Source organism: Poecilia latipinna, unplaced genomic scaffold, assembly GCF_001443285.1.
Source record: "Poecilia latipinna isolate Pla-1442-1.1 unplaced genomic scaffold, P_latipinna-1.0 Scaffold373, whole genome shotgun sequence".
Classification (NCBI taxonomy): Eukaryota; Metazoa; Chordata; class Actinopteri; order Cyprinodontiformes; family Poeciliidae; genus Poecilia; species Poecilia latipinna.
Window position 1 is genome coordinate 109,979 of NW_015112989.1, and position 25,145 is coordinate 135,123.

Sequence of the window (25,145 nt, forward strand, 5' to 3'; positions counted from 1 at the left end):
ACGTATAATTATTGGTTGAAACTCATCTGCACAGTCAGATGGCAATTCAAGGACACCAAGTGAAAAATCTTATGTACAAATTAATTGTTAATGTTTTAGTACTATTCACCGGATTAACACGTAAAATTGGTTAAAGATTTTTTTTTCTGGTCCGCTTGGATTGGCTGACCAGCTCCTGTTAACAGTACCAGCTCAAGCTCATGAGGATATCGGGTATTTACAGTTGTGGCTTCAGAACTGTTGCCATTAAATATCAATCAGGTCTTTTGTTTAGTTTAGTTTTATTTTCAACGTGTTTGTGGAAGTCAAATTGTTTTTTGGATTTATTTATTTATTTATTTATTTATTTTATTTTTTATTTTTTGTGGATGTGCGTTTGTAGTGATTGCAAGGTGTAAAATAACTGTTTTGCAGTTTTGCAGAAAAGCTTTACAAGAATACAACTACAAAAGCATATTTCTCAGTGACTTTGAATTTACCCAAATAAGTAGATTGTGAGCTCAGATGGTCAGTTGGTAGCGCGCGCACTATTTGCCCAGTGCTGACGCACTTGCCATGCGTTCCATTCGAGCTATTTGCTGCATGTATTCCTCTTCTGTCTCCTCCCTGTTTCCTGTCCAGTTACTGTTAAATGAAGGTCACCGGTGCCTAAAAACACAGGTGAATTGTTTCTGCCTTCATATTATCTTCATGTGACTGAACCTTCGTTACTATCCCTACAAGAATAAATTAGTTAGATTAGTTAGAGTATTTTTATAGTGTAATATTGGCTAGTAAAATTGAAGAACTTTCCCTGAGGTAACCGCTGCGAACATCTCCTGTCCTCTCTTCTATCCCTCCTCCCCGCCCAGGGGAAACAGCAGCGTCACCGGGTGAAGGGCGGCGCCCGCAGGTACCCACATCATCAGCTCAGTCCACAGCACAAACAGCTGCAGACAGACGCAGCTCTGTGTCCAGAAGTCAAGGAGACTCCAAGGAGCTCAACCAGCTTTCTCTCTCGCTGTGGACCGAGCAGGAAGGGACGCGGAAACATCCGGAACGTTTGGAAATCTCGAAAAAAGGGAAGTTGGATAGTTTGTATTTGAGAGAAGTATGTTCAGCTGGGTGAAACAGGAGCAAGGTGGCCGCAACAAGGAAGGAGAGATGTACCAGACGGTCACGGAGGGACTCCAAACTCTCTACACCAAAAAGCTGCTGCCGCTGGAGGAGACCTATCTCTTCCATGACTTCCACTCTCCGGCCCTTGAGGGGGCCGACTTCCAGAGTAAGCCCATGGTGCTGCTGGTGGGGCAGTACTCCACCGGGAAGACCACCTTCATCAGGTACTGACCGCTCTGTCAGCGGCCGAACCGCTGGGAGAGCTGACTCTTTCATCTGCTCAAATTAACTTTGTTTCTTATTGTACTATACATGGAACTTTGTGCCATAAGTATCAAATATTTCTACTTAAATCTATTTAGATGAAAAATGCTGTAAAATTGAACAACATAAGTCAAAGAAAGAATGACATCCTCATATACTATTTGTGAAAGTTGTGAAAATTAATTTTTGCTCAAAAATAGGATTTAAAAAGAAAAATCCTAGATTGTCCTCAGACAAGGTTTGACTGGGAAATCTATTTTATTGGAATCTGATCAGAAAAGGCAGAAGAAGTTCTGCTTCAGTTGCCAGTATTCTGGTAGCCTAAAGAAAGACGGTGAAAGAAACCTGAACTAGTTCTAAAACCCTGATCACTCAGGAAGAGCAGAACAAATGAATGAATGTAAAGTCTCTGTTTACATCAGTCTGCAAGTTGTTTCACAAGGCAGAACTTCAACAGGATGTTATAGGATTTAGTTTAAAAATGTAACAAGCTTTTCACATCTTTTGTCAGTAGTGTAAACTATCTGAAAAGTTCAGTATTTTTTGCTTCGTTATGATCTACTCAATCCCATGTATTCCTCCCTTTCGTACCTTAAACTCTTCAGGGTGGGAATACACTGCATTTTTGCTATCTGTTCTTTCTAAAAGGACCTATAGGTGCCTGGTATGAGGTCACTCTGCCTCTGGTTCGTCCCTGACTTGTCTAGTGAGGAAGTCAGAGGGTTGCATCAGCTGACCTGTTTAGGGGCAAGTCGGACTCCCAGGTCAAAGGACTGATGTAGTGACGTGTGGTTTTGTGCAGGCAGAGGATTTCAGAGTGCAAACAAGACTCAGGAATCAGTTCTTCAAGAAGAGTGTTCCGGGAAATCTTGGTCTCGTGTGTGATCTGTGATTGGCCTGAGGGGCCTCAAAATGGCTTATCTTCATAGGATTATGACTGAAAATGTTTTGTGTGAGATGTTACAGATCAGGGGTCTGAAACATTTACACTGGTAAGAGATATATAGTATAGCTAGATAAAACTTGTTTAGAGCTGCAAATGTTTCATAACCTTTTTTTTTATAGAAAAAAGACAATTAAAAAATCCCTACTGTAAAACATTTACAAAATGGAAGTACCATTTTGGTTTTATTTTTAGGTTTTAGAACAAATAAAAAATGTATAACATTTGCAAAAACAGTATGGATACATTTTATTTCATAAGGCTTTATTTGAGGGGGGCACATGGTGTCCAATTTAATAAGAAGAAAAATGGATTCAAAAATAAAAGTAGTACTTTTGGTGTCAGTCAAGAGCAATATTTCTAAGGTAAAACTACTAAGACTTGTTGTGATATTAACATCCATTCTAACTTTTTACAGTCTGGGTTTATCTTGCACCGAGGCCTTTTCATCAGAAGGCTGCAAGTTTCACAGCTGGAGAGCCACGGAAGGAAATGTGCATTGTTACATTTATTCTTTATGGTTCATCATATCTACCAAATATTCATGCTGCAGGAACTTGCATTCTGGATGCAGAGTGGACAAGGTGTAGCATCAGCACTGCAAACTGCTAAAACTGGTTATTTACTCTGTCTGATTCTGTCTTCCAGACAGTAGGTGTCGCTGATGAGAAAATCTACATGAAGAAAAACGTTTGCCAAACATAGATTTTTAGAACATAAATGCAACTACTGATGCACAATGTATCGGGATCTGCTGATGTTGGTCATTTTTTAACATCCCTCCTCATCGGTCCAATAAGTAGAACTGTACCAATATTAAAAACCGACACAGATTTCTATCTTGTCATTTGTGTTTCTGGAGCAGGACGAGGTTGGTCCTGAGACAGTGGTAGAGAAGCAGCGCAGGATTGTGGGTCATTAACTGAAGGAGAGAAGCGATGGAGATAATGTTTTTTATTATACCCTAGTAAATAAAACCCTTGAAAAAATGGGGGGTAGTTACTTTTGACCATAAGTATAATTTCCAGTGAAGGAGAGTATTCTAGGTATTTGTCTTATTTGCCCTCACAGTATGTTTTAATGAGACAGGTGGATGAAGACCTTGAAGTGTGTGTCTTCCTGGATGAGAAAGTCGCTCAGCTGCTGTAGAATTTGTTTACAACCTCCGGGGAAAAACTCCACGCCTGAGACGCATCATACACAGTCTGTCATAGACAGAATCCATTCAGTTCTGTTTTATTTATATATATATATATATATATATAAATTAATCTGCAATGGTTTCCTTGTCAAATCAGTAGCTAAACAAGCATTACTCAGTATTCTGTTACTCACCTTTGAAGTGTCATGTTGATGTAACCGTCATTCAGGGTTGGAGGTCAGAGGAAATGAGAGGATGAGGTGGTAAAAGGAGAGCTGTAATAATAAGCAGTCTGCATAGGCTCCGTGTTTTATTGTCCCATTTCCTGTTCACTGGAAACATTTCAAAACACACTGGGAAACACACATCTCTCCTACTTTACACACAGAAACACACTCTCACACACACAGGGTTCATCAGGACATTGTCACTGAGACCATAGAGCTTCTTAACTGCTGTTACTTTTGAACTAAAATCCAACTGGATAATTTTGTTGATTGTCTGACACTATTTCAACAAACATTAGTTTGGTTTGACGTCATGAAAAAAACGTGTTCACTATGTGATTAAAATGTAACCGTAAAGCAAAGCCCATATTAAAAAGTCCATATGGTCCACTAAAGGATTGTTTAAAAAAACAGACGAAATTTAACTGTCTGGTTGAGGAATTTACATGTTTTTTTCTTTACCAATTGTTTAGATGATATGTTTATATTTACAATACTGATGTTCATGTCAGGAGTTCAAGAGTTTAAAAAAATGATTAATTATGGTTTCCATTGCCAATTTTCTAATGGTGTGCTGTTTGATGCTTTAAGGCGTGTTACTTTACTGCATTCATGCTCTTCACAATAATTAATAGAAAAGTCTTTCTTTGCATTACAGCAGCCAGGAGCCCTTGTTGTTCTTGATAAGCAGCTTTTTCATATGTCTTGTTTTTGGTCATCCGTCTTTTGGATGACCAAAGTCTTTATATTTGGAAGGCCTCTTTGCCATCACCCTTCATCATCTTTTGTGCCTTCCACAAATTTTCTGTCCATTTCAAGCTGAGACTGTCTAGGCCTTTCAGAAACATCAGTATTTTGTCATTTGTGAGTTCTCTACTGGTTTGGGTCAACAGTGTTCTGAAATGACTAATAAGATCAAGGTTATCTGCAGACGGCCTGATTTTAACACTGTTGAAATTGTTGATGTGGTTTTATTGTTTAAACTGATGCCATTTATGTTACTTTATTTTGAAAAAAGCTTTGAGGATTGTGCAACCTATTTGTAGTATTTCTTCATACTACGTGCAGTATGTAACTTTTACAAAACTGTCACCATGTCGTGACAGTATGAAACAGGTACTCTGTGAAAAAAATTTGCGCTATCAATCAACCTCCTGTGTAGTACTCAGTGTGAGTGGGTGTGCACAAGAGTGATTGACAGCACTAAGACCCTCCTCTTTTCTCTGATTGGTTGTGTCTGACTGACACAACCAATCGGTGTATTTCTACAGTTAGTACTGGGAGCACTGGGAGATTATTTTCACAGATTATCTGTCTCATATTATACTGTTTCATCATAATGATAATTTTAACAAATATTTGTTAAAATTATTGCAAAAGCCACAATATTAAAAAAAAATTTTTTTTCCAATAAAAATTAAACACTGCAACTTTACAACATTGTGTTCCTTGAAGTTTCAGAATTCATGGTCGGTGTAAACTACAAAATATTGCTGGTAAATTATTTTATTGTAGCAGATTTTGGAAGCTGGATGCTTTTCTGACATTAGTAGTTTGAAGTTTGTGATTACAGTACAAAGCATGTCTAGATGTCATGTTAAAATCACTGTTTTATTTCTGTGTATTCGATGTGGAGTGCTGTCATTCCATCAGTCTTCACTCATGACTGTCTTTTTTTAGCCGTCATTACACCAAGTATCAGACAACAGCATATGTTTTTTTTTTGTTTTTTCAAACATTTCGACAATAATAATAATAATGAGATATATATGCCTCCTTTGTTTTGTCTCCATTGAAACAAAGTTAAAGCTAACTTGTTGCTCTCTATAATTCCTCTTTTATATTCCGTCATCACATCAGACAGAACCAGGGCGTTTTCCTCAGCTCCAGTCACATTTGTTCAAGTTGGTAGAGGCTGCAAAGTGCTGACTGCCACACCCTCTGACAGTCTGACTGCGTAAGCTTGCAAAAGCCACAATATTTAGTAGGCACCTAGTTAGATAATTGTATGAAGTGTGTTTGAGAATTTTCCCATCAGTTGTTGGCTAAGGGGAGAGCAAGGCATGCTGTGACTAGCAGTGTGAGGTGCGTGTGTGTGTGTGTGTGAGGCTGCATGACTCTGCAGCTGGGAACACTACGTCAGCTTCAGTCAGTCCCAGGTTAGAGCAATTCTGGATTGATTGCTGGAGCATATTTTACTGATTGTAATGTGTGTGCAATCAATGAAACTGTAACTTTAGCTCTTAGAGTTAAAAGTTATTCAACTGTAATTTTTTTTTTAATAAGAAGACGGATGGTTTATTAAACCCAGGAAAGCAATGTTGAAAGAGAAGAGATAATATGGAGCTTAATGGAAACTTGTACTCGGACTCTGCAGGCACATGGTGTGCATTTGCAGTTCAGCATGCAAATATCATGCCTGCAGGGTGTGTGTGTATGCGTGTGTAACATTCACATGTTGAGTACAAAAATTCAAAGCTTTGGCAGCAAACAGTGGAGGGACAGCTGAGCTGGTGTGTGTTCCTGTTCTTTTGATCTCTGTATTCTCAGGATTGGTGGTTTTACAGGGAACCGAGGCCCCAGGGAGGTGCAATGCTGCAGAATTTGAAATGCTGCATATTGGAGTTGGGGTCTGTGTTAGGGTATATTCAATGAGAGGAAACTAATACATTGTCTTTGTAAGAGTATCTGTGCAGCGCTAAAGACTCTGAGGCAACACCCTGTCCTGAGGAATGCTTTGAATCACTGCAACATCTTGCCAGAAAAGTGCAGAGTCAACATATTCTTCTTCATCTCCTTCTCCTTTTTGCCTTCTTCTTCCTCCTGATTCTGAACACACTACACAACGTGTTGCTCTACATCGCATTGTAGCAACTTATCAACTAATTACATCATCATAATACTGTGGAAAATAAGTTTCTGTTGCAAATCAGAGCATCTGCTGGAAGTCTGAAGCCAACTTTTCCTTTAAACTTGTTAATTTGGAGACATTGAAGTGTATGAATTCAGTATTAGTCGTCTTACTGCTGGTATTTCAGTAGAGATGCACCAATTTTGGTTTTAAGGCTTTTAAAAAGCCTGAGCTGTTGATTCCAGTATATGTGATACCATTTTTCTTTTTTCTGAAAATTCATTAAGTTGTCAACAGTGGGGTGACGGACATGACCAGGTGTGTTTGTCAGTCAGCACTCTGCCACAGCACAGCAAAAGGAGGCAGTGGCTTATTTTCAGGCGTTTGCAGAGGCAGATAAAATTGGTGGATAAGATTAGTTTCAGCTGATCTCCCAAAATGAAGGAAATCACGGCTGATTTATTAGTGCAGCCCTATATTTTAAATAAGGACCTTTATATTATTTGTAGTTTTTTATTCCCAAAAAGAAAAGGCCTTCTCACTTCCTGTTTAGACAAAATGTAGCATTTGACCTTGAAAAAGATAAATTTTAAATAAACTTGTTGGAAATGTGCAAAAGATGGCGTAATTCGGTTAAACTTGCCTAAACCAAAGCCAGAGTGAGTAAGTCAAGAACTAAATCCAGTTGAAAGTCTGTGGATAAACTTAATTTATTGTTCAGGTGCTCTCATCCAGTCTGACTGAGCTTCATCTGTTGTGGAAAGAAGTGCAAAATTAAACTTTCTAAAGACTTTCAGCTGTAACTGCTGCTTTAAGAGGGCCTACAAAGTATTCACTCAGAGAGGCTAAACATAAATGCATACCAGACTTCTCAGATGTTTATCAGAAAAATGGAAACCACATATAATTTTCCTTCCCTTTTAGTTATTAACTACTTTTTGTTAGAAGATTTTGAATGCCAGGCTCCATACTGCTGTGCCACCTCTTCATAAACAATGTTGCTACCATTGTTGAATGCATACAGTTCAGTGAATACCATTTTTTCCTTTTGAATATAAAAGTAGCATTAGGAATCATTGATCACTTAGATTTTCTTCATGGCAGTCATCTGAACTCTCCGCTATCCTCTTTGATCTTCAGGCTGTCATGAATGGCAGGAAGAGAGAGGGCAGACTCTGAGCAGCCATTGTTCCTTCCTGTCACACTTTCCTTTCACAAGAAACACTGTGTAAGAGGGTAATGGGTTAATGGTAAGGGGAAGGGAAAACTGTTTTTGATGTGTGCAAACACAGCTTTTATTTGGATGTTTAGTAATGTGACTAACTGAAGAGAGACTGCTGACTTCTAGATATCTTTCAGTCTACAGCTGCTACAAGCTGTTATTAGGGATAACATTGTTGTTTGTAATTGTAATTAGTCAATTTAAGCATCATATGGCTTAAAAGTGTATAAATCTAATAGTTCCTGATATAACTGTTTGGAAGACCCACTTTATTTTGTCTTAACTAATTTATTGGTGACTGAAACCTTCTCCAAAATCCTGTTTTCCTTACAGTCACATACATCATGGCCAACAGCTTCCCTAACCTTGGTTGTCTTAAATTAATTGTATAGAATTTTTTTTAACTGAGAAAACATGCAAATACTGGCAGCAGCTCATACTTGGTGGTCTAGGTTTTACGCAACAATGAATTTTAAAGTGAAAGTTTATTATAATGTCATTTGGAGTACACTGATTTATTTCCTTAATTTTGAGAAAATTAGCCACTGTCCCCTTCTGCTCTGCCTTTAGAGAGCTTTGACTGACAGACCAGGTAATGTCTGCATGTTGATAGTCAACCCACTGTTGCCAAATCAGCAGCTTTCTTTTTATATTTAGGGACATTTCAGACAAAACATATTGGTATTGGCCAAAATCAGAATCGGTAGATCAGATTTTTTAAAGATCATTAGTCGGCGATGGGCCAAAAAACTGAAAAAAATGTACCCAACAAAATAGAAAACTGATGACCCTGTTTTTCTTTTAATGATGCAACAAGTTTTTTTATATATATATATTTTGGATTTTTAAGAATTTATAGATTCCATTAAAAATGTGTTTATTATAGAGCAAGTAAAGCTTTAAAAAAATCCCAATAAACTAATTGTTGCACTTTTATTTTAGTGAATGTTGTGGTCCATGTGTACTACAAATTTGTCAGTTTTGGCCCTTGGGGCCATAAAACTGCCATACCATGATCAAATTTAGTTTCTACTGTTAAGAGCAACCAAGCTTTGGTGATCCTGACTCAGGAAGTGTTCCTGTGTATTGTGACCTTACAACACCTGCCAGTGTCAGCTACTTATTAAAAAAATTTATGTCGTCCACAACTGAAATAGGCAGGTCAAGTTTTTTGAAAAGATTGATAGCCAGTGATTGGCCAGAAAACTGCAGTCTGTCTTAAACTTCAAACACTTTTGAAGGGTTTTCAGTTTCAAACAGTGACTTTTAAAACCTTCAAATCTGTTCATTGCATTGTTATTTAAACACAGATGTAGTTATCCTTTGTTTTCTGTCAGTTTCAAGTGTTTCAAGTCTAAAATAACTTAATGATCCACGTTTGTTTCCCAGGTATCTCTTGGAGCAGGATTTTCCTGGGATGCGCATTGGTCCAGAACCAACCACTGATGGCTTCATTGCGGTAATGCATGGGGAAACTGAAGGAGTTGTCCCTGGCAACGCTCTGGTGGTGGACCCGAAGAAACCCTTCAGGAAACTCAACGCATTTGGAAATTCCTTCCTCAACAGGTACAGAAACACTCAGATTATATTCACTAAACAGTGCTGGAACAACAGTTTGGATAGAAGGTCTGTCAGGATATGATTAAGTTCAGCTACTAAAAGAGCTCTGATAAAATCTATTCAGATATAGCATTTTAAAGAGGGACTCAAACTAGCATTGAGTGTTTTTGTAGCTGCTATTTTTAGTCCACAGACTTCCAGTCTGCCAAATATTTCCTGTGAGGTGTTTAATACCTAAAGCGCTAAAAATAAAATCTGTTCTGAGATTCAGGGAAAATGACTGTGGAATTCACCCAGAATAAAATCAGTTCATCAGACACCCATTACTGCAGCTTTAGTGAGTTACATCAGTTATTGTACTTACTAGTTATGTTGTGGTTAACAAGAATAAAGGTTTAACTTTATGACACATTGCATTAGGCTAAAAGGTGACCTCTACCTCCTTTCCACATAAATAGCCCTTATTCCACTCCCAATCCTGTCACTGCTGAACTCAAAGCATTTTCATCATGGGAAGTGACCCCCTGCTCACCCTGGACAGACATGCACTGAAAGCTGTCAAATCGAAGACACGCCAGAGTTTGTACCGACATTTTAAATTTAGCTCAATCCTTATTCTGGTTCAGCCACATTTCCTGTGTCCAGTGAGGAAGTGGAAGGACACTTGACCTCTCAGCAGTGTGTGTTGATGAATACCTGAAGCATCTCTTATTTTAGGAATTCCTTCGTGTCCTGATGTGACATAGACACCCTCCAGAATAATTAGCCGTTTCCCGAGGGGAAGTGTTTTTGCGTCACCACATACTGGCTGCATAGGTTTGTTTTTTTCCCGCTGCCAGTCTTGGGCTCCAGCCCTGCAAAATAATTTATTATGGCCTGCTGCTAAGTTTATCTCTTCAGGAAGCTGTGAACGCAATCTTAGGTGATCTGTCAGACCCACCAGTGGAAAGGATATGGAAATAGCAAACACAGTTTAAAAGAAGAAAACATTAAGAGGAGAACAGCCATTAATCTATCTGGATGTAGGTTTGGTGGAACATTGTAATGGGAGAAACCACAATAAAATACTAACAATGCCCTGTTTTGGGACAAGATGGTAAATGGACTGCATTATCAAGTCAGAGGACTCCAAAGCATTAGCACAAACCCCTACATTCAGTCATACACACTCTCATACACTGATGGTGGCAAGCTGTGTTGTAGCCACAGCTTACACTCAGTTGGTGCCACTGGGCCTTCTGACCACCACCAGCTGGATAAGGTAACTTTGTAATGAAGTAAAATAATTATTATTGAATTTATTTACTTACCACTTATGTCTGAGATCTGCACTTTTGCCAGAGAAAAATAAAAAAATATATATATGAACTTTACGAACTACAGTACAGTTTTGCTAACTGTTCACATGAGAATAGGCAATTGTGGTTATTTAAAAATTGTCAGCATGTCTTACTGCTTATACAATATACAAGAGACAAGCAATAAACTCTAGGAGCTGAGTTTCATGTGGGACCATAATGCCGGTTGTTAAAATACATCCCATAATTAGGATGCTGAACTCAGGTGTTCCATCAGCCTTCAGATCATTTAGACATGAGGTTTTAGTGTTATCCTACAGCTGTTTGTGATGACAGTGCAGGTTTCTGCAAAGAGCTACAACCCTCTCCATTAGCTTGTACTAAAACAGGTTTTAGTACAAGGAATTGTAGGACACATTCCTGTCTGAACTTGTAGCATCATCACATTTTTAGCCCTATTCAACAAAAAAAATCAATAAGATAGACAATTAAAAGCCAAACTTCTTTTTTTCAACTTTTTTTTCAATTAACCAGTGCATAAAATGAACTTAAACCTTTCCCCTTTGTGTGTGTGTGTGTGTGTGTGTGTGTGTGTGTGTGTGTGTGTGTGTGTGTGTGTGTGTGTGTGTGTGTGTGTATTTGACAGGTTTATCTGCTCTCAGATGCCCAACCAGGTTCTTCAGAGCATCAGCATCATCGACACGCCTGGTATTCTATCTGGAGAGAAACAGAGAATCAGCAGAGGTGTGAAGTCTCTCTTTATGCATTTCTGTGTATGTATGTGTGTGTATCCGTGTGTGTGCTTGTATATCCCATATAGAGAGGACCATCTTCATAGTTTTTACCAACAAAAGGAGGGCAGTGAGGACATTTTCCCAGTCTTCTTTTTTTATTTTAGTTCAACTGCGCTCTGTTAGTTAAATGTAGACGTATAGGGTGAAGTTTTGATTAAGGTTAATGTTAGAAATAGACTAGTTATGGTTGGAGTTAGGAAAGATGCCTGGGTTAAGCATAAATGCAGATACTTGGATGTGTGTATGAGTGTGTGTCACTATGCAAGCTGCTGTGAGTGAGCAGGGGTGCTGATTATACTATAGGAATTATCGTTGACAAATTTGAATAATTACTTCCATAAGCAAAACAGTCCCATAACATGTTGCTCCCACTCCCATACTTCCCAGTTGGGATGTTCCTCTCAGGTTTCCAGTTTACCCTGCCAGTGGCCAAGCACAGCGGTTTTAGTTTCAGACCACAGGACTCAGACTTGTGGAGGTCAGCCACTGTCTTCATGATGTGATTTGATTTTCCCATGATGTCACACAAGGAAGCAGTGTGTTTATGATGCCTGCAGTTAACGCAAATGTTCTGAATTAACCTGAAACTTACAAACCTATGGCATCACTATGTGGGCTGTGCCAGTTTATTTAAATGCATAATAATCTTAGTGCATATAACTCTTGGTTTTATGAAGGAATTTAGTAAATAAAAATATTTTTTTTGTAATTATTATTTATTTATTTATTTTATGAAAAAAAAAGCTGAAGACGTAAAAGGACTGACAGGCAAAAGTAAATTAAAGAGAGAAAACATGGACATGGGAGGATCTCTAGCCGCCTGTAAAGAGCATGTTGATGTTGTATGTGGATATCAGGAGAAGGAAACATTTCATGGTGATTTTTAAAAGTTGTGAACAATACTGAAGATCAAACAAAAGCAAAAAAGCCCATTTAGAACATCTGCTCTTTTGCCCCTAATAGGCATTTCCCCGAATGAGTGCAAGAAGAAGATTTCTTGTATTCACTTTTTTACATCCTGTTTTATCTCGCCATCTGTTTCCTGTCATGAATCAATACTGCTGATCTCAAACCACAGAGGTTAGAAATGTAGATCTGAAACCAAAGGACACCGTAGCAGGATTCAATTCTCAGGAAGGATTCCCCCATGATGTTAGCAACTGACATGTCTACACGCTGTGACAGTTTAATATTTACATTCTCTGATTTTTTTTTTGTTTTTGTTTTTTGTTGGGGTTTTTTTTACCTTGAGACAAAATGGGACAGTTTGTGGAATTGTAAAGGCAAAATTATTTCTATTATTATTCCTATCGGAGCTCTTTTTTCTTTTTTTTTAATTGTTAAGCTCAGTTACTGCTGTTGAAATCTTAGAAAATGTATAAATGAGAACTATGACATAATGCCCAGAGAAGAGGAGAGATTCTGAGGACATATGAATTTTAATCATAACTCAATAAGTGAATTCACATTAAATAATGTGCAGCTTTACCTCGTGTTGAAATTCCAGAATGTTGCTGTTTTCATGTCATTGGGATCAAATAATAGATATTTTGGAAATGTCTATTTAATGTTTGACTAGTAATTTATCTTTCAGAGGGACATATATTATGCTTAGCATTTATCACCATCATGATTATCAGTAAACAAAGGGTCCAGCCCATATTTGTGATGATGATAAGTCTCAGGCTTAGTCTTTGTGTGGTAGGATATAATTTGGCTGTTGCTCTCTAAAGATCTTTGCTTTTCTAAATAGCACAGTTCTGCGATGGGAACAGCACAGGTTTTAGAAGGATTCTGTCTTTAGATATGCATATCACACATTTTTATTAGGATCATAGGAAAACTATGCAAGCTGTCTGAATCTGTTTTCTGTATACTTTCATGGCGTGTAGATAGTTTGTAAAGTTGTGTCGTAGTGTTAAAACCATCCATTTGAAAGAACAGCTCTTTGGCTGGCACACACAGATTTCGTAACAAGGTTGATGTGAGGTCAAATCTGGCAAAAGAAAGTGAGTGGTAGGAAAATACAACAGAGAAGTGGCTGAAAAAGCCCAGAGTTACGCTGAGGTCTCTGAGCCATGGGAGAGTTTAATAGGCTTTTACTGTATATCATAGAGAATACAGTCTACAGAACATGTTTTACTATTCTTGGTAGTTTGTTCTATAAAATGCAGAAATTCATTAATGGGATAAATAGTCCTATAATTGATAGTCGACTTGTACTAAGTAGGGCTGAAACAAACTAGTCAAATTAATCATGAGGAATCATTTAATGAAATAATCATCAACTAATTTAGCTACTGATTAATGCTAACTGAAGTATACAGACTTGAATAAAGGCTGTTTGCTGAAAGAACAGCTCACTCAGTGCAGTAATTGAGACAAAACTGTACAACTGTCTACATTTTGCATTAAGGATACAAACAAAAGCTTCATTTGTAGATATATTCTATCCAGAACTCCTCAAGTTGCATAGTTTTAGCTTCACCTGGTTCATTTTCTCTTTATTTAAAAAAAATTAAATAAAAATAATAAAAATTGCTATTAAGCACATTTGCTGTCTCTCAGAAGTGTACTGCTGTCACGGAGCACAACACATTTTCGAACACTATTACGTTATAATGTGATATTATATTGTACAAATGTGCCAGTTTGTATTGCATGCTTCTCTACTATCCTGTGCATTACGCTTTGGATTAGTTTAATCCAAAACGTAATGCACAGATGAGCTCTACATTGACGTTTTCACATTGTAGGAGTATTTTTATGCATTAAATAAAGAAATGCTGTTATAGCATTTTAGGTAATGAAATGTTCACTTTAACAAGAATAAAATAATTATTTATTAGTATTTTTAATGTATTTGTAATACTGTATAAAACAATTTTAATGGTTAAATAAAAAATCTGCAGAATGGGCCATTTACTTTATCCAGTTAATCATCAGACTAATCAATACCTAAAATAAATGCTAGTTGCAGCCCTAGCAGTAAGAAACAGTTTCATGTATACAGGTCATTTTCTTTAATTATGACAGTCAAAAATTGTTGCAGCAGCTGCTGATGTCATTAGTTTAAACTGCAAAACAACTGGATCTTTTGACTACTATGTATCTACATGTCTTAAATCACATTTGTGAGACACCAAATCTTGCCAGGCTCCAAACGTGGGGCTTGTGATGACAATAAGAAGATGATCAAACCCAGAATCCTGCAGCAGCTGCAGGTTACAGGTGTGTCCAGTGTCAATATTTGTAGCTCCTGTATTGATGTGCTCTGCTTGCAGAAACTGCTGCTTTGTACGGTTGTTCTAGTTCATTTAACATGCTAATGAACAGAAATTGAATCCAGTCTGTGTTTTTACATCCCAGATGCTAATGTGGTTTCTCTTGGGAGCTTCCAGGACTCGACATAATGTTATTTATGAGAATCTGTAAATAGACTCGGCTAAGTTAGAAATGACTTTATGATCTTCCGCACATGTACTAGCTACTTGCAAATCAAATAATTTAATTGCTCATCTCTGGTCTGCATGTGGACTAAATTACGTCCAAATCCTATCTGTTGTTCTGGGTGAGTAACTCAGCGAGTATAGATGTAAAACACAGCCGATGCTGAGAAGCTGTTGTGTTTTCAGAGCGGATCACGTCTGCACTGTGGACAGCTTCAGGGTCTGTTTTTCCAGCTGGTTCAACAGGTTGAGTTGAACTGGAAAACGTCTATCAGTCTTGCAGTTCTATAAATATATTCCTACTTCCTGAACTTTGTCACATAGTGCTACTTTGCAGTCTAACATTACATATTGCAATGATGGTAGTCTGTTGAGATTTTAAGTTACAAGCTCAACATAGTTTAATTTGAAGTGAAAAAGATGTACGGTTTAAAAAAAAAGTTTGCTAGGAAAATCTGAAAAGTGTGGCATTCTGCCAAAATAAAGTAAAGTTTCTCCCCATTAGAAAATGGAATCTACAAGCATCATTTTGCTTTTCGCTCCAGAACCATCTTCTGGTTCTGGTTGCTGAACACTGACTCTGTTGCCCCTGCATTGAGTCAGCCTGGGCAAATGACAGCATCAGGCTAAAGGCCCCGGCTTGCTGGGCCAAGGACAGAACATGGAGAACGGGACGAGGAGGGGGAGGGACCAAGAGCCATAGGAAGTGTGGGCTCTCCCTCCATCTGGAAATATTTAGAGCTTTCAGCTGATGTAAAATTCCTCCTGGAGACGTTTGACAAGCCAGCTGCTATTCAGCACCAATACAAACTAATTCAACATTACTGACAGATACCGTTCCACCACACAGAGGTCGAGATTTCACTGAGGTCATTGTTGTTTTTCAGTGTTTTGTCAAGGATCTTGTTGGATTTTTAAAAATATATATATAAAGCAACTGTGCTAGACTTGAGAATTCTTTGATGCTCATTTTACATTTCAGTGGAGCCACAGTACAAGTAGGAGATTTTGCCTCCCGTTCCATCCAGGCTGTAAAGATAAACCACAATAATGATAAAATTTTGAATGCAAAGCTACAAACTGAATAAATTGAACAAAATAACTGGAAAAAAACTGAACAAGGTAACATCCAGTAAGTTCCTGTTACATCTTTGCAGTCATTGATAAAAGGACCAAGCAAAAATATGCTAAAAAGCACACTTTTGAGACTATTGCTTACAGATATTTCATCAAAGAGGATGAATGCATGAATCTGGAACAGGAAAATGTCTAACAGATTTATCCTTTACATAAGGGTGAAAAACAAAGCCATTGTTGAAATAAAACCTTATAGCAGGGGTCTCAAACTCCTGGCTGGAAGTGACCTGTGTGCTCCCTTCCTCCAGCCCTAGACTTCATGTCAAAAATATAATGACCATAATGCAATAAGGCCATTAAGCAAGATACAAAAAAAATTATCTATTTAACATTATATATGTAATTGTACTATAAGAACAGCTTTTGATGAGCTCCAGGAGAGGTCAGATTAAAATTAAAACTGTCACTTTGAATAAAGACTGCTTTTTGAATATTTATGTTTTAGCAATTAAGGAAATATGAGCAGAAAGCATAAATATGATGAGGGACTGGCTCAGCAGCAAAGAGTTATTTGTAATGACAACATTTACATCTTTACATATGTCTGTGTTTTTATTTTTGATAATTATAAAGTAAATAGTAGAAGTGATGTCACATGATTGGCCAGAAAGAAAGAACCAGATTGTTTCAGCTTTAAGAGGCATCGATTAGTTATTTAATATTTGTACACAATTTGCAGTTTTGTATTATTTATTCAATAATTTCAAATTAAAACATTATTATTTCAGAAAATTATATATACATATAATATTATACATACTGAATGTCCCTCTGAACACACCATCCTCATGGTGAAACTAATAACCTGCTTTTTATAGAGGTTCTATCCAGTCTGAATTAGTTTGAGCTTTTTTTTCAAGGTCCATTGGGCAGAAGCTTCAGTCGGTAGATGTTCTAAGACACACCCCAGAAGATCTGCAGCTGGACGTGCAGTGAAACGTGATTTAATGAAGCGTTGCCTCAGGAAAGCTTAATACAAAGATCAGGTGGTAACAGTTTTGCAAGACCGTTGGCAGCCCATGATGACTTAGCAGTGGGAACAAGGTCATTATTCTGGGTGTGTGTGCAGGTGAAATCCTGGTTCAACATCAGCAGTCAGTAACAAGACACTCTGGATCTGAATCTGTGGGACTTACTGCTGGTTTGGAAGGTTATTGCAGCTCATCAGCACCTGATGTGCTGAAATAGATTTGATATTACTGTTCTATTGTGAATAATGGATTCCACTGGGCTGGGTTTTAATAACTGGATATAAATGAGACTAAAAAGGTGCTTAAAAGGTTTTAGCTGGTGACTAGGAATGTGTTTCCTGTTATGAAGCACAGATGCTTCCAGTCCTTTGAGATTTTCTGTATGGTAATTTTCTGCTCAGGATCCTGTAATGGAAACAGTGTCTGAGCAGGCAGAGCTGTGCGAAACACTGAGTGTGTTACGTCCACTTTGTTTGTAGTGTAACCATGAATTGTCTATTCTGTCCCACTGAGTCTTAGTTTTGCTGTGAGGGATTTAAAGCTGCGTGGAAAATTTCAGCTGCATGTTGGGCTGCGGCTCGTCTGCAGGGTGGGGCCTCGGTTTGCCCACTGGGCTTTGCTCCAAGTGCTCACACAAAATTTCCTGCCACTCTGTCATCATCAGAGGGTGGAGTCGCACTCCGTTAACAACCGGGCAAGGTTTCAACTGGGGAGCTCTTCATTTTAGATTTTTCCACAATTACTGTTAATTTAGAGATGTCTGAGACTTTTTTATGTTGTATTTTTGAAGATAATTTTAATAATGCGCTAATAAAATGAGTGTTTTCTTCTTTTATGAAAGATTATTTCTAAAATCTACAGTGTCCTCTTTTGATAAAATGTAATTTTGGATAACTGGAGCTGGATGCCTGACTGGAGTAGGAACTCACCAAGCAAACAGTGAATCAGAAAAGTGAAGTGGTTTGTCTCCAAAACAAAAACTGCATAAGTGGCATTCTATACACCATTCTTCTTATATTTGCTTCTTTTACATGCAGATCACACACAATCTACAGTTTGTTGTTTCAATAGATATATTTGTCTCTTTAGTATAATAAGCTTTTTTGGAGTATGCTATTTACATATTACTTAAGTAACATCCTAAGTAAAAATTCATTCTTCCAACATGTTTATTTAGTATTTCTGGGCACATAGTGCTATAAATGGCCCTATCAAGTAACCTTAAGTACCTTCAGTTATTTTTAAAATGCTGTCAGATATGACTTAAATAAGTTTAATCTTTAAAAAAATATTAATAAGTAAACTTATTAATATAGTTCAAAGGCCTGTCATCATAACACATTTTGTTGGATAATAAACTGTTCCAAAAGTTATTGTGATCAACGATAATATTGTTTTGAGACCATTTTCAAGTAATATAATGGTAATGGCATAAAAATGCAAGAACACATTCTCAAAGATCAACAAACTTTAAATTCTAATGAACATTTAACACTGGAATTTGAAGATATTTTAAATATCCAATATAAATAAACAAAATAACAAAATATAAAATGGAAACTGAAGTCTTTGAAAACAAGATTCTCCTTCAAAAAGGCCTAGTTGAGGCCAAAGCATCAGACTAAAGACTTTGGTCGTCCAGTGTTTGGTAGAAAGAGAGAGAAGAGAAGAGAAAATTATTGAGTTCGTTTTAATTTATCCTGCGACAGGTTTACTCGTTGGACTAAATAGTTCAAAGATATAACTGAGGTGTTTAAACAGAGAACAGCATCCAGAAGTAAACTGTTCTGGTAATGCTTGCTGTTTACACTCAGGAATTTCAGTCCAGACTGGAGGAACAGGAACTCACCAAGCAAACAATGAGAGTTCTCTCAAGAGATGGAGCTGATTATTAGCTGATACTGACCATAAAACCCGGTCAGCTGACCTGACCTGCTGGTTCTCTGAGCTCTTCCCCTTCAGGGACCGGTGTCCAACCCTTCACTGACTGACTGTAAAAGTTCTAGAAGCCATCATCATCAGTGTGTTATTTGGGAGCAGGGTGGTTTGTTACTGGCCTCCTTCCTGCTCTCGATGCCTGAAGTGGTGAAATCCGCGTGTGAAACATATTTCAGAACTCTCCACCGTTTCATCTCAATGTTGTACTCTAAATATATGAAAGCACTGCAGGGGAAGTAGTATTGTTAGGCTGAAGGTGTTTCCCTTTTCAAAGGAAGTGGAACATATAAAGTAATCAGTCACCCTGTTCTAGAAGCAGAGGCTAACTAGACCTCCATATCAGAGGAATTTCCTTAGTTTTTAGACCTGCTGGAGTTTTGCTTCCTCTCTGCGTTGCTGTTGTGTGATTGCTGTCAGCTGAAATGTGTCTCAGAGGTGCAGGAAGTGTCCTTGCTGATGACAGTAGTTATTGTTCGGCATCATGTCCCCTGGGCTGGTCCTGAGCCAACACCTGAAGCCTCCGGTGTAACCCGAGCCCTGACGGAGGAGGCAGATGGGGACGTCATTCTGTTGCCAGTGGCAACACCCTCACTTATTCATGAGAACCTCCAGCCTGGGAATATTCCACCAATATCAACTCATTCATTTGAGATAAATTAGACAAAATTTATCTAGAAAGAAGTGGATAAATCTGTATTTATACTGTTACAGAGTGACTGTAACAGTAAAGGACAGTAGAGGCTGATTATTTCAGTGTAGAGCCTTTTACACGACCATACAGGAAGAGTACTTCATGTACTTGTAGACATTTGAAAATAGTTTGAGTTATTGCCTGTAACCAGTCTTTAACTTAAAATATGAAAGCAAGGCCCAAAATTCTCTTAAAACCTGCAATTCTAGACATATTTGGTGTCCAGTCAGGAGTGTTTCCAGCCAGAGCACAATCGCCTAGGAGCTATTGCTGTAAATTTCCGTTTTATGTTGAAAATCTTTGCCTGGATTGAGTTTCCAGGTCTGAGCTCACTGTTATCGAAACAGACACACCCTCACTGCCACAGCTCACTTTACACACATGCTCTTGCACAATTAAAAGGCACAAAAGTTCAACAAGTGTGCCCTCACAGTTTGTACATCATTTCTAAAACTGTGTGTTCTGCCAGAGAATAGCTGCAGCAGATGTGTGTGCTGAGCCTGAGAAACTGCCATGTCTAATAAGTCAATAGCTTTTTGCTATCTTGGACAGTTTTTGGATAAGCTTTGTTTGCTGGTCTGCAGTGGAGTGTGGACTCTTTTCTTTGTGTTTGACAAATAAAAAAATGAGCCGTTGCCATGGTAGCTCAGTAAACATGCTATATAGACACATCTATACAACAGAGCTCCCAGACGGCTCTTAAATGTGCAGTATGTAGCTTTTACTTAATATGTTTTTTTAAACATTGTCACCATGTCATGACAGTATAATATGAGACAGATGATCTGTAGAAAGATCAATCTCCTCCACTTCCTGTCTGAGCTACTATTGCCGTCTAAAGACAACCAATCCCAGTCAAAAACAACCAATCAGAGCTAGGAGGAGGGGCTTAGTGCTGTCAGTCACTCTTGTGAATGTGCTGCTCATTTACTAACGGCGGAGAAACAACTCACCATCCGGGGAAGCAAAGCACACAAAGGAGTGATTGACAGCGCTAAAACCCGCCTCCTGGCTCTGATTGGTTGCTAGCACAGGGAGAATGCTGAGGAACCCTATATTTTTCTAATTTTATTATCTCTCTCATACTATTTTTCACAACATGCTGACAGTTTCAACAAATATGTAAAAAGATATATATTTGTATAAAAGTTACACACTGCAGCTTTAAATAAACTTTTCTAATAACTCTCTTTCTCTCCTCTTCCTCCCACCTTCAGGTTATGACTTTGCAGAGGTTCTGCGCTGGTTTGGGGAGCGGGTGGACAGAATCATCCTGCTGTTCGATGCCCACAAGCTGGATATTTCTGACGAGTTCTCTGAAGCCATAAAAGCCTTTAAGGGACAAGACGACAAGATCCGGGTGGTGCTCAATAAGGCCGACCAGGTGGGACGGGCAGAGGGATTCTAGAGACCTGAGTTCATGTGTTCATCTAGTCATGCTGAACACCTACCTTTCCCCTCTGTGTTTAGGTGGACACCCAGCAGCTGATGCGGGTGTACGGCGCCCTCATGTGGTCACTGGGGAAGGTGATTAACACCCCAGAGGTGGTGAGAGTGTATCTTGGTTCCTTCTGGGCCAAACCACTGCAGAACACAGAGAACAGGTCTCACTCAAAAATCCATTCATTCACTCATTCAAACCTGGGTAGAGCTGATGGCATTCTCACGCATTTATTTATGTTTGAACAGTTTATATGTGGTTGTTTGTTCACGTAAAATGTCACCTCATTTATTCATTTCTGCTCGTCTTCAGGCGTCTGTTCGAGGCCGAGTCTCAGGATCTCTTTCGGGATATTCAGAGTCTTCCAAGGAATGCTGCTCTCCGTAAGCTCAACGACCTCATTAAGAGAGCGAGGCTGGCCAAGGTGACAAAAGATTCTGCATGTTCCGATGCTTTGAGAATCATGGGAGTACTAAGAAATGTTGCTCAGAATCCAAGACAAATAGAAAATCTTGCACTTTTAGTGTTTTAAAAAAAACATAGCTGTCTGTAAAACCCTAAATGATTGCGGTGGGTGGGGTAAAGCTGCGGCATTAGTATTTAGTTTTCTAACTTGCTTTTTTTTTTATAAGAGAATAGTGTTATACATGCATGTAAATTATGTAAATGTTACATATTTTCTCAAAAGAATGTCTGAAAGCATTGTGATAAAGTATTAAGAAGTCAGAATTTTGTTTAAAATGAGCCACATTTGAAAATGAGACTGGAGTACATTTCTGATGAAAAACAGACATGCAGTAGAGACCAGCTATTTACATGCACTGCATGAAGAGATAGAATTATTTTTTCGTGACTGTTTGAAATAAAATCAGACTAAACCTTTCCTGTTTTAATTCTGTGGATTAACAAAATTATTTATATTTCTTAAATACCAGTTTAATTTTTTTTTGTATGACGTCCTTTAACATTCAGGAGCGTACACACAGTAGGGACCTTTAAACCACTAGAGTAACCCCAGATGACAATGTTATGGTATTGTTAGCTTCTCATACATTAATCTACAACATTGGAGTTGAGTGGAGGTAAGCACACCTCAACAAGTCTGGTTCATCCTTGGAAAGATTATTATGTGAAAATTGAGAAGCAATATTTCAAGACATCAGCCAGGAAGTAGAACTGGGTCTTCCAAGTGGACAATGAGCCTAAGTGTGTGACCTGAATAAATTACAAGAAAGTTGATGTTTTGACAGGAAAGTCAGTGTTTTGGTGTGCTCATCACAAAGTCTTGTTCTCAGACTCCTAGAAAATGTGTGAGCAGAGCTGAAAAGGTGTGTGAGCACCCAACCCAGTTCTGTCAGAAGAATGGATATGGGGCTTGCTATATCTAGGGCTTATACCAAATATAAGGAAACATTTTCCAACATTCCTAAATTTGAAGAAAGGCAAACAAATGATGCCACTCTTTTTTTTCCCATCTTTCAGCAAATAGAAATTACTTTGGTATCCCTAATTAACCTATATTAGAATAGTAGTCTGATTTCACAGTTATGTTTGTTGCAATGTGTGTAAATATCTGAATTCACCAACTACACCCTCTAAAATCTCCTGGTCTTGTCCCTTAGGTGCATGCTTACATCATCAGCTACCTGAAGAAGGAGATGCCTTCTCTTTTTGGGCGTGAAAAGAAGAAGGAAGAGCTGATCATGAGGCTACCAGAGATCTACATCACTCTGCAGAGAGAGCATCACATCAGCCCTGGAGACTTCCCCAACGTCACCAAGATGCAGGTAGAAGCAGAAGTCCTCCTCCATTTAAAACCAACCAATATGCAAATGAATCGTGGCTGATTCAAACACTGCTCATCATACAGCAGGATGCTTTTCTACAATACAGGCCCTACATCTGGTTAGTAAGGAAATGAAAACAAACTAGATCCTGACAGTTCACTGCTGCTAAGTCAGTTTGTCTAACTGTTGATGAAAACTGTTGAGATGTTGTTACTCTACAATGACAGGAAAAATGGAGAAGCCTGAAGCTTCATTTTGAAGTATAACTGTGTGTGTGTGTGCATGTGATCAATGTTTTAGACACTTAGGACAGAATGAACTCGGCTGCAGCTGGTCTCTGATTCCTGTAGGGAGATGCTGATAGTGGGTGTGTGATTTCCCAAGTTGCACTTAAATAGTTGGCTGTTGGTGGATGTTTGAGAATTTTCTGTCCCCTGTTTTCTGTCCCCAGGGACAACAACAGACACAACTATGGTCTGTAACTTGTTGAAATGCTCTTCCTCTTTATAAATCTTCCTTCCATTGTTTTGAAAGCCTTCTTGAAGACTGTGGTCCCACCTGAACATACAACACTGACAGACAGGCTTTGGTGTTGCCCAGTGGTCAGAAGGGATGCTGTGTCCAGCTGCAAACAGCTGACAGTGTGATGTTCAGCTCTATTACTGTGATACAAAACAAACTCTCCTTAATGTTGCCAGTTCACACAGATGTGAGGTTGAAAACCCTACAGCCAAACACTTTTCTTGTTTTCCTTCAATTTTACATTACACATGCAGATAACTTCTAATACTCACACAGTCAAACTGCTAATCACCATTTTCACTGCTTTCAAACTTGCCCAACACTTAAACATATATTTGAGACTGTCAAGTGGTTAGACATTTATTTTCATGTTATTATTTTGAAGTGGGTGTAGACTGTTTAACAGCAGTTCTGTTTCATCTCTTCGTGTTCTCTCTTTCCATTTACTTTATTTTAAACAAGAATTATACAGGAACAAAGAAGCATGGACAGTACACAACAGGATAGGAATGTAAAAACAATATACATAGGCATGTAAATTATAATGTCAAAATTAAATTGTTGCTCAAGGGTTGTAGTCTTTCAAGGGCAGATTTAATTTGAATTGAAGTTAGCGTTTTATCATTAGTTTTTGTTAAATATCATGTTGATGTAGCGCTTAAGGGTTAGCGCAACTAACTAAAAAGTTAGTTGCGCTAACCCTTAAGCTAGCACAACTGATCACAGCGGCTAACCCTGCCACTGGGATCAATACATCATTCAAGCCACAGAATATTATTTAAAGGCAGATGTTAACATGTCTTGCATACAATGACAAATTAGTTCTGTTGACCTTGTGCTTCTTACTCTTCTCCTCCAGGACATGCTGCAGCACTATGATTTCAGTAAATTTCCGTCTCTGAAAATGAAACTGATTGAGTCGGTGGATAAGATGCTGGCCACCAAGATTGCAGTTCTGATGGCAATGATCCGAGAGGAGGAGTCCAAGCTGCCTCCAGCCATGGTGTCCGGTGGGGCGTTTGAGGGCTCTGAGGACGGGCCTTTCGGTCGAGGTTATGGTGAGGGTATTAGTGCCGGCGCGGATGCAGACGACTGGATTGTCAGCCGTGACAAACACCGCTATGATGAGATTTTCTACACACTGATGCCCGTCAATGGTAAGATCACCGGCGTCAACGCGAAGAAGGAGATGATGAATTCCCGGCTACCCAACACTGTGCTAGGAAAGATCTGGAAACTGGCTGACTGCGATCAGGATGGCATGCTTGACGATGAGGAGTTTGCCCTCGCTCAGCATCTCATTCAGATCAAGCTGGAGGGCTATGAGCTGCCCAACGAGCTGCCCAATCACCTTGTCCCTCCGGCCCATCGTAAGAACCCCACTGCAGATGCACTGTACAACCACACGGAGGACTAGAGAGCTCACAACGTGCCAAACAAGCCACCAAAGAGGGAGACTGTGATGGAAGAAGGTCCTAATGTGGAGAAACCACAACAGATCAACATCAGACAATCAAATAACTTTTAATGTTGGAGCTTGAATATTTCAGCTCAAAGACTCCTGAGAGGAAAAATCTGGTTTCAACTGTAAACTGTTTTGAAAGAGAACTTTGCTGTGAAAACCAAAAAAGTTCTTCTCTAAAATACTTCTTGCCTTAACTATTTTGGATTTCTGTCTTCTGTTTGTGATGTATTACAACTTCAGTTTATTTCCACTTTATCGCCTACAGTATGTTGATGTGAAAAACTGGGATTTTTTTCACTGCTATTATTTTTTTCTGACAAATTAAAGAACTGCTTTAATATTGTAA

General features: G+C 38.5%; 1 protein-coding gene across 1 annotated transcript; it reads left to right on the top strand.

Moving 5' to 3' along the window:
• Positions 1–773: 773 nt before the first annotated feature.
• On the top strand, positions 774–25,145 carry ehd4 (EH-domain containing 4). Its single transcript, XM_015036579.1, has 8 exons — positions 774–1,322; positions 9,136–9,312; positions 11,251–11,348; positions 20,802–20,968; positions 21,055–21,188; positions 21,338–21,449; positions 22,648–22,812; positions 24,194–25,145. Exons 1-8 carry the CDS (start codon positions 1,093–1,095, stop codon positions 24,749–24,751), a joined length of 1,641 nt encoding a protein of 546 aa, XP_014892065.1. The 5' UTR covers positions 774–1,092; the 3' UTR covers positions 24,752–25,145.

Bases quoted from the DNA above. Each gene is read 5' to 3' on its own strand.
- ehd4 (XM_015036579.1), top strand. From the start codon at position 1,093: ATGTTCAGCTGGGTGAAACAGGAGCAAGGTGGCCGCAACAAGGAAGGA. The intron at 11,349-20,801 runs GTGTGAAGTCTC...TCCCACCTTCAG, and splicing joins GAAACAGAGAATCAGCAGAG to GTTATGACTTTGCAGAGGTT. The intron at 21,189-21,337 runs GTCTCACTCAAA...GCTCGTCTTCAG, and splicing joins CTGCAGAACACAGAGAACAG to GCGTCTGTTCGAGGCCGAGT.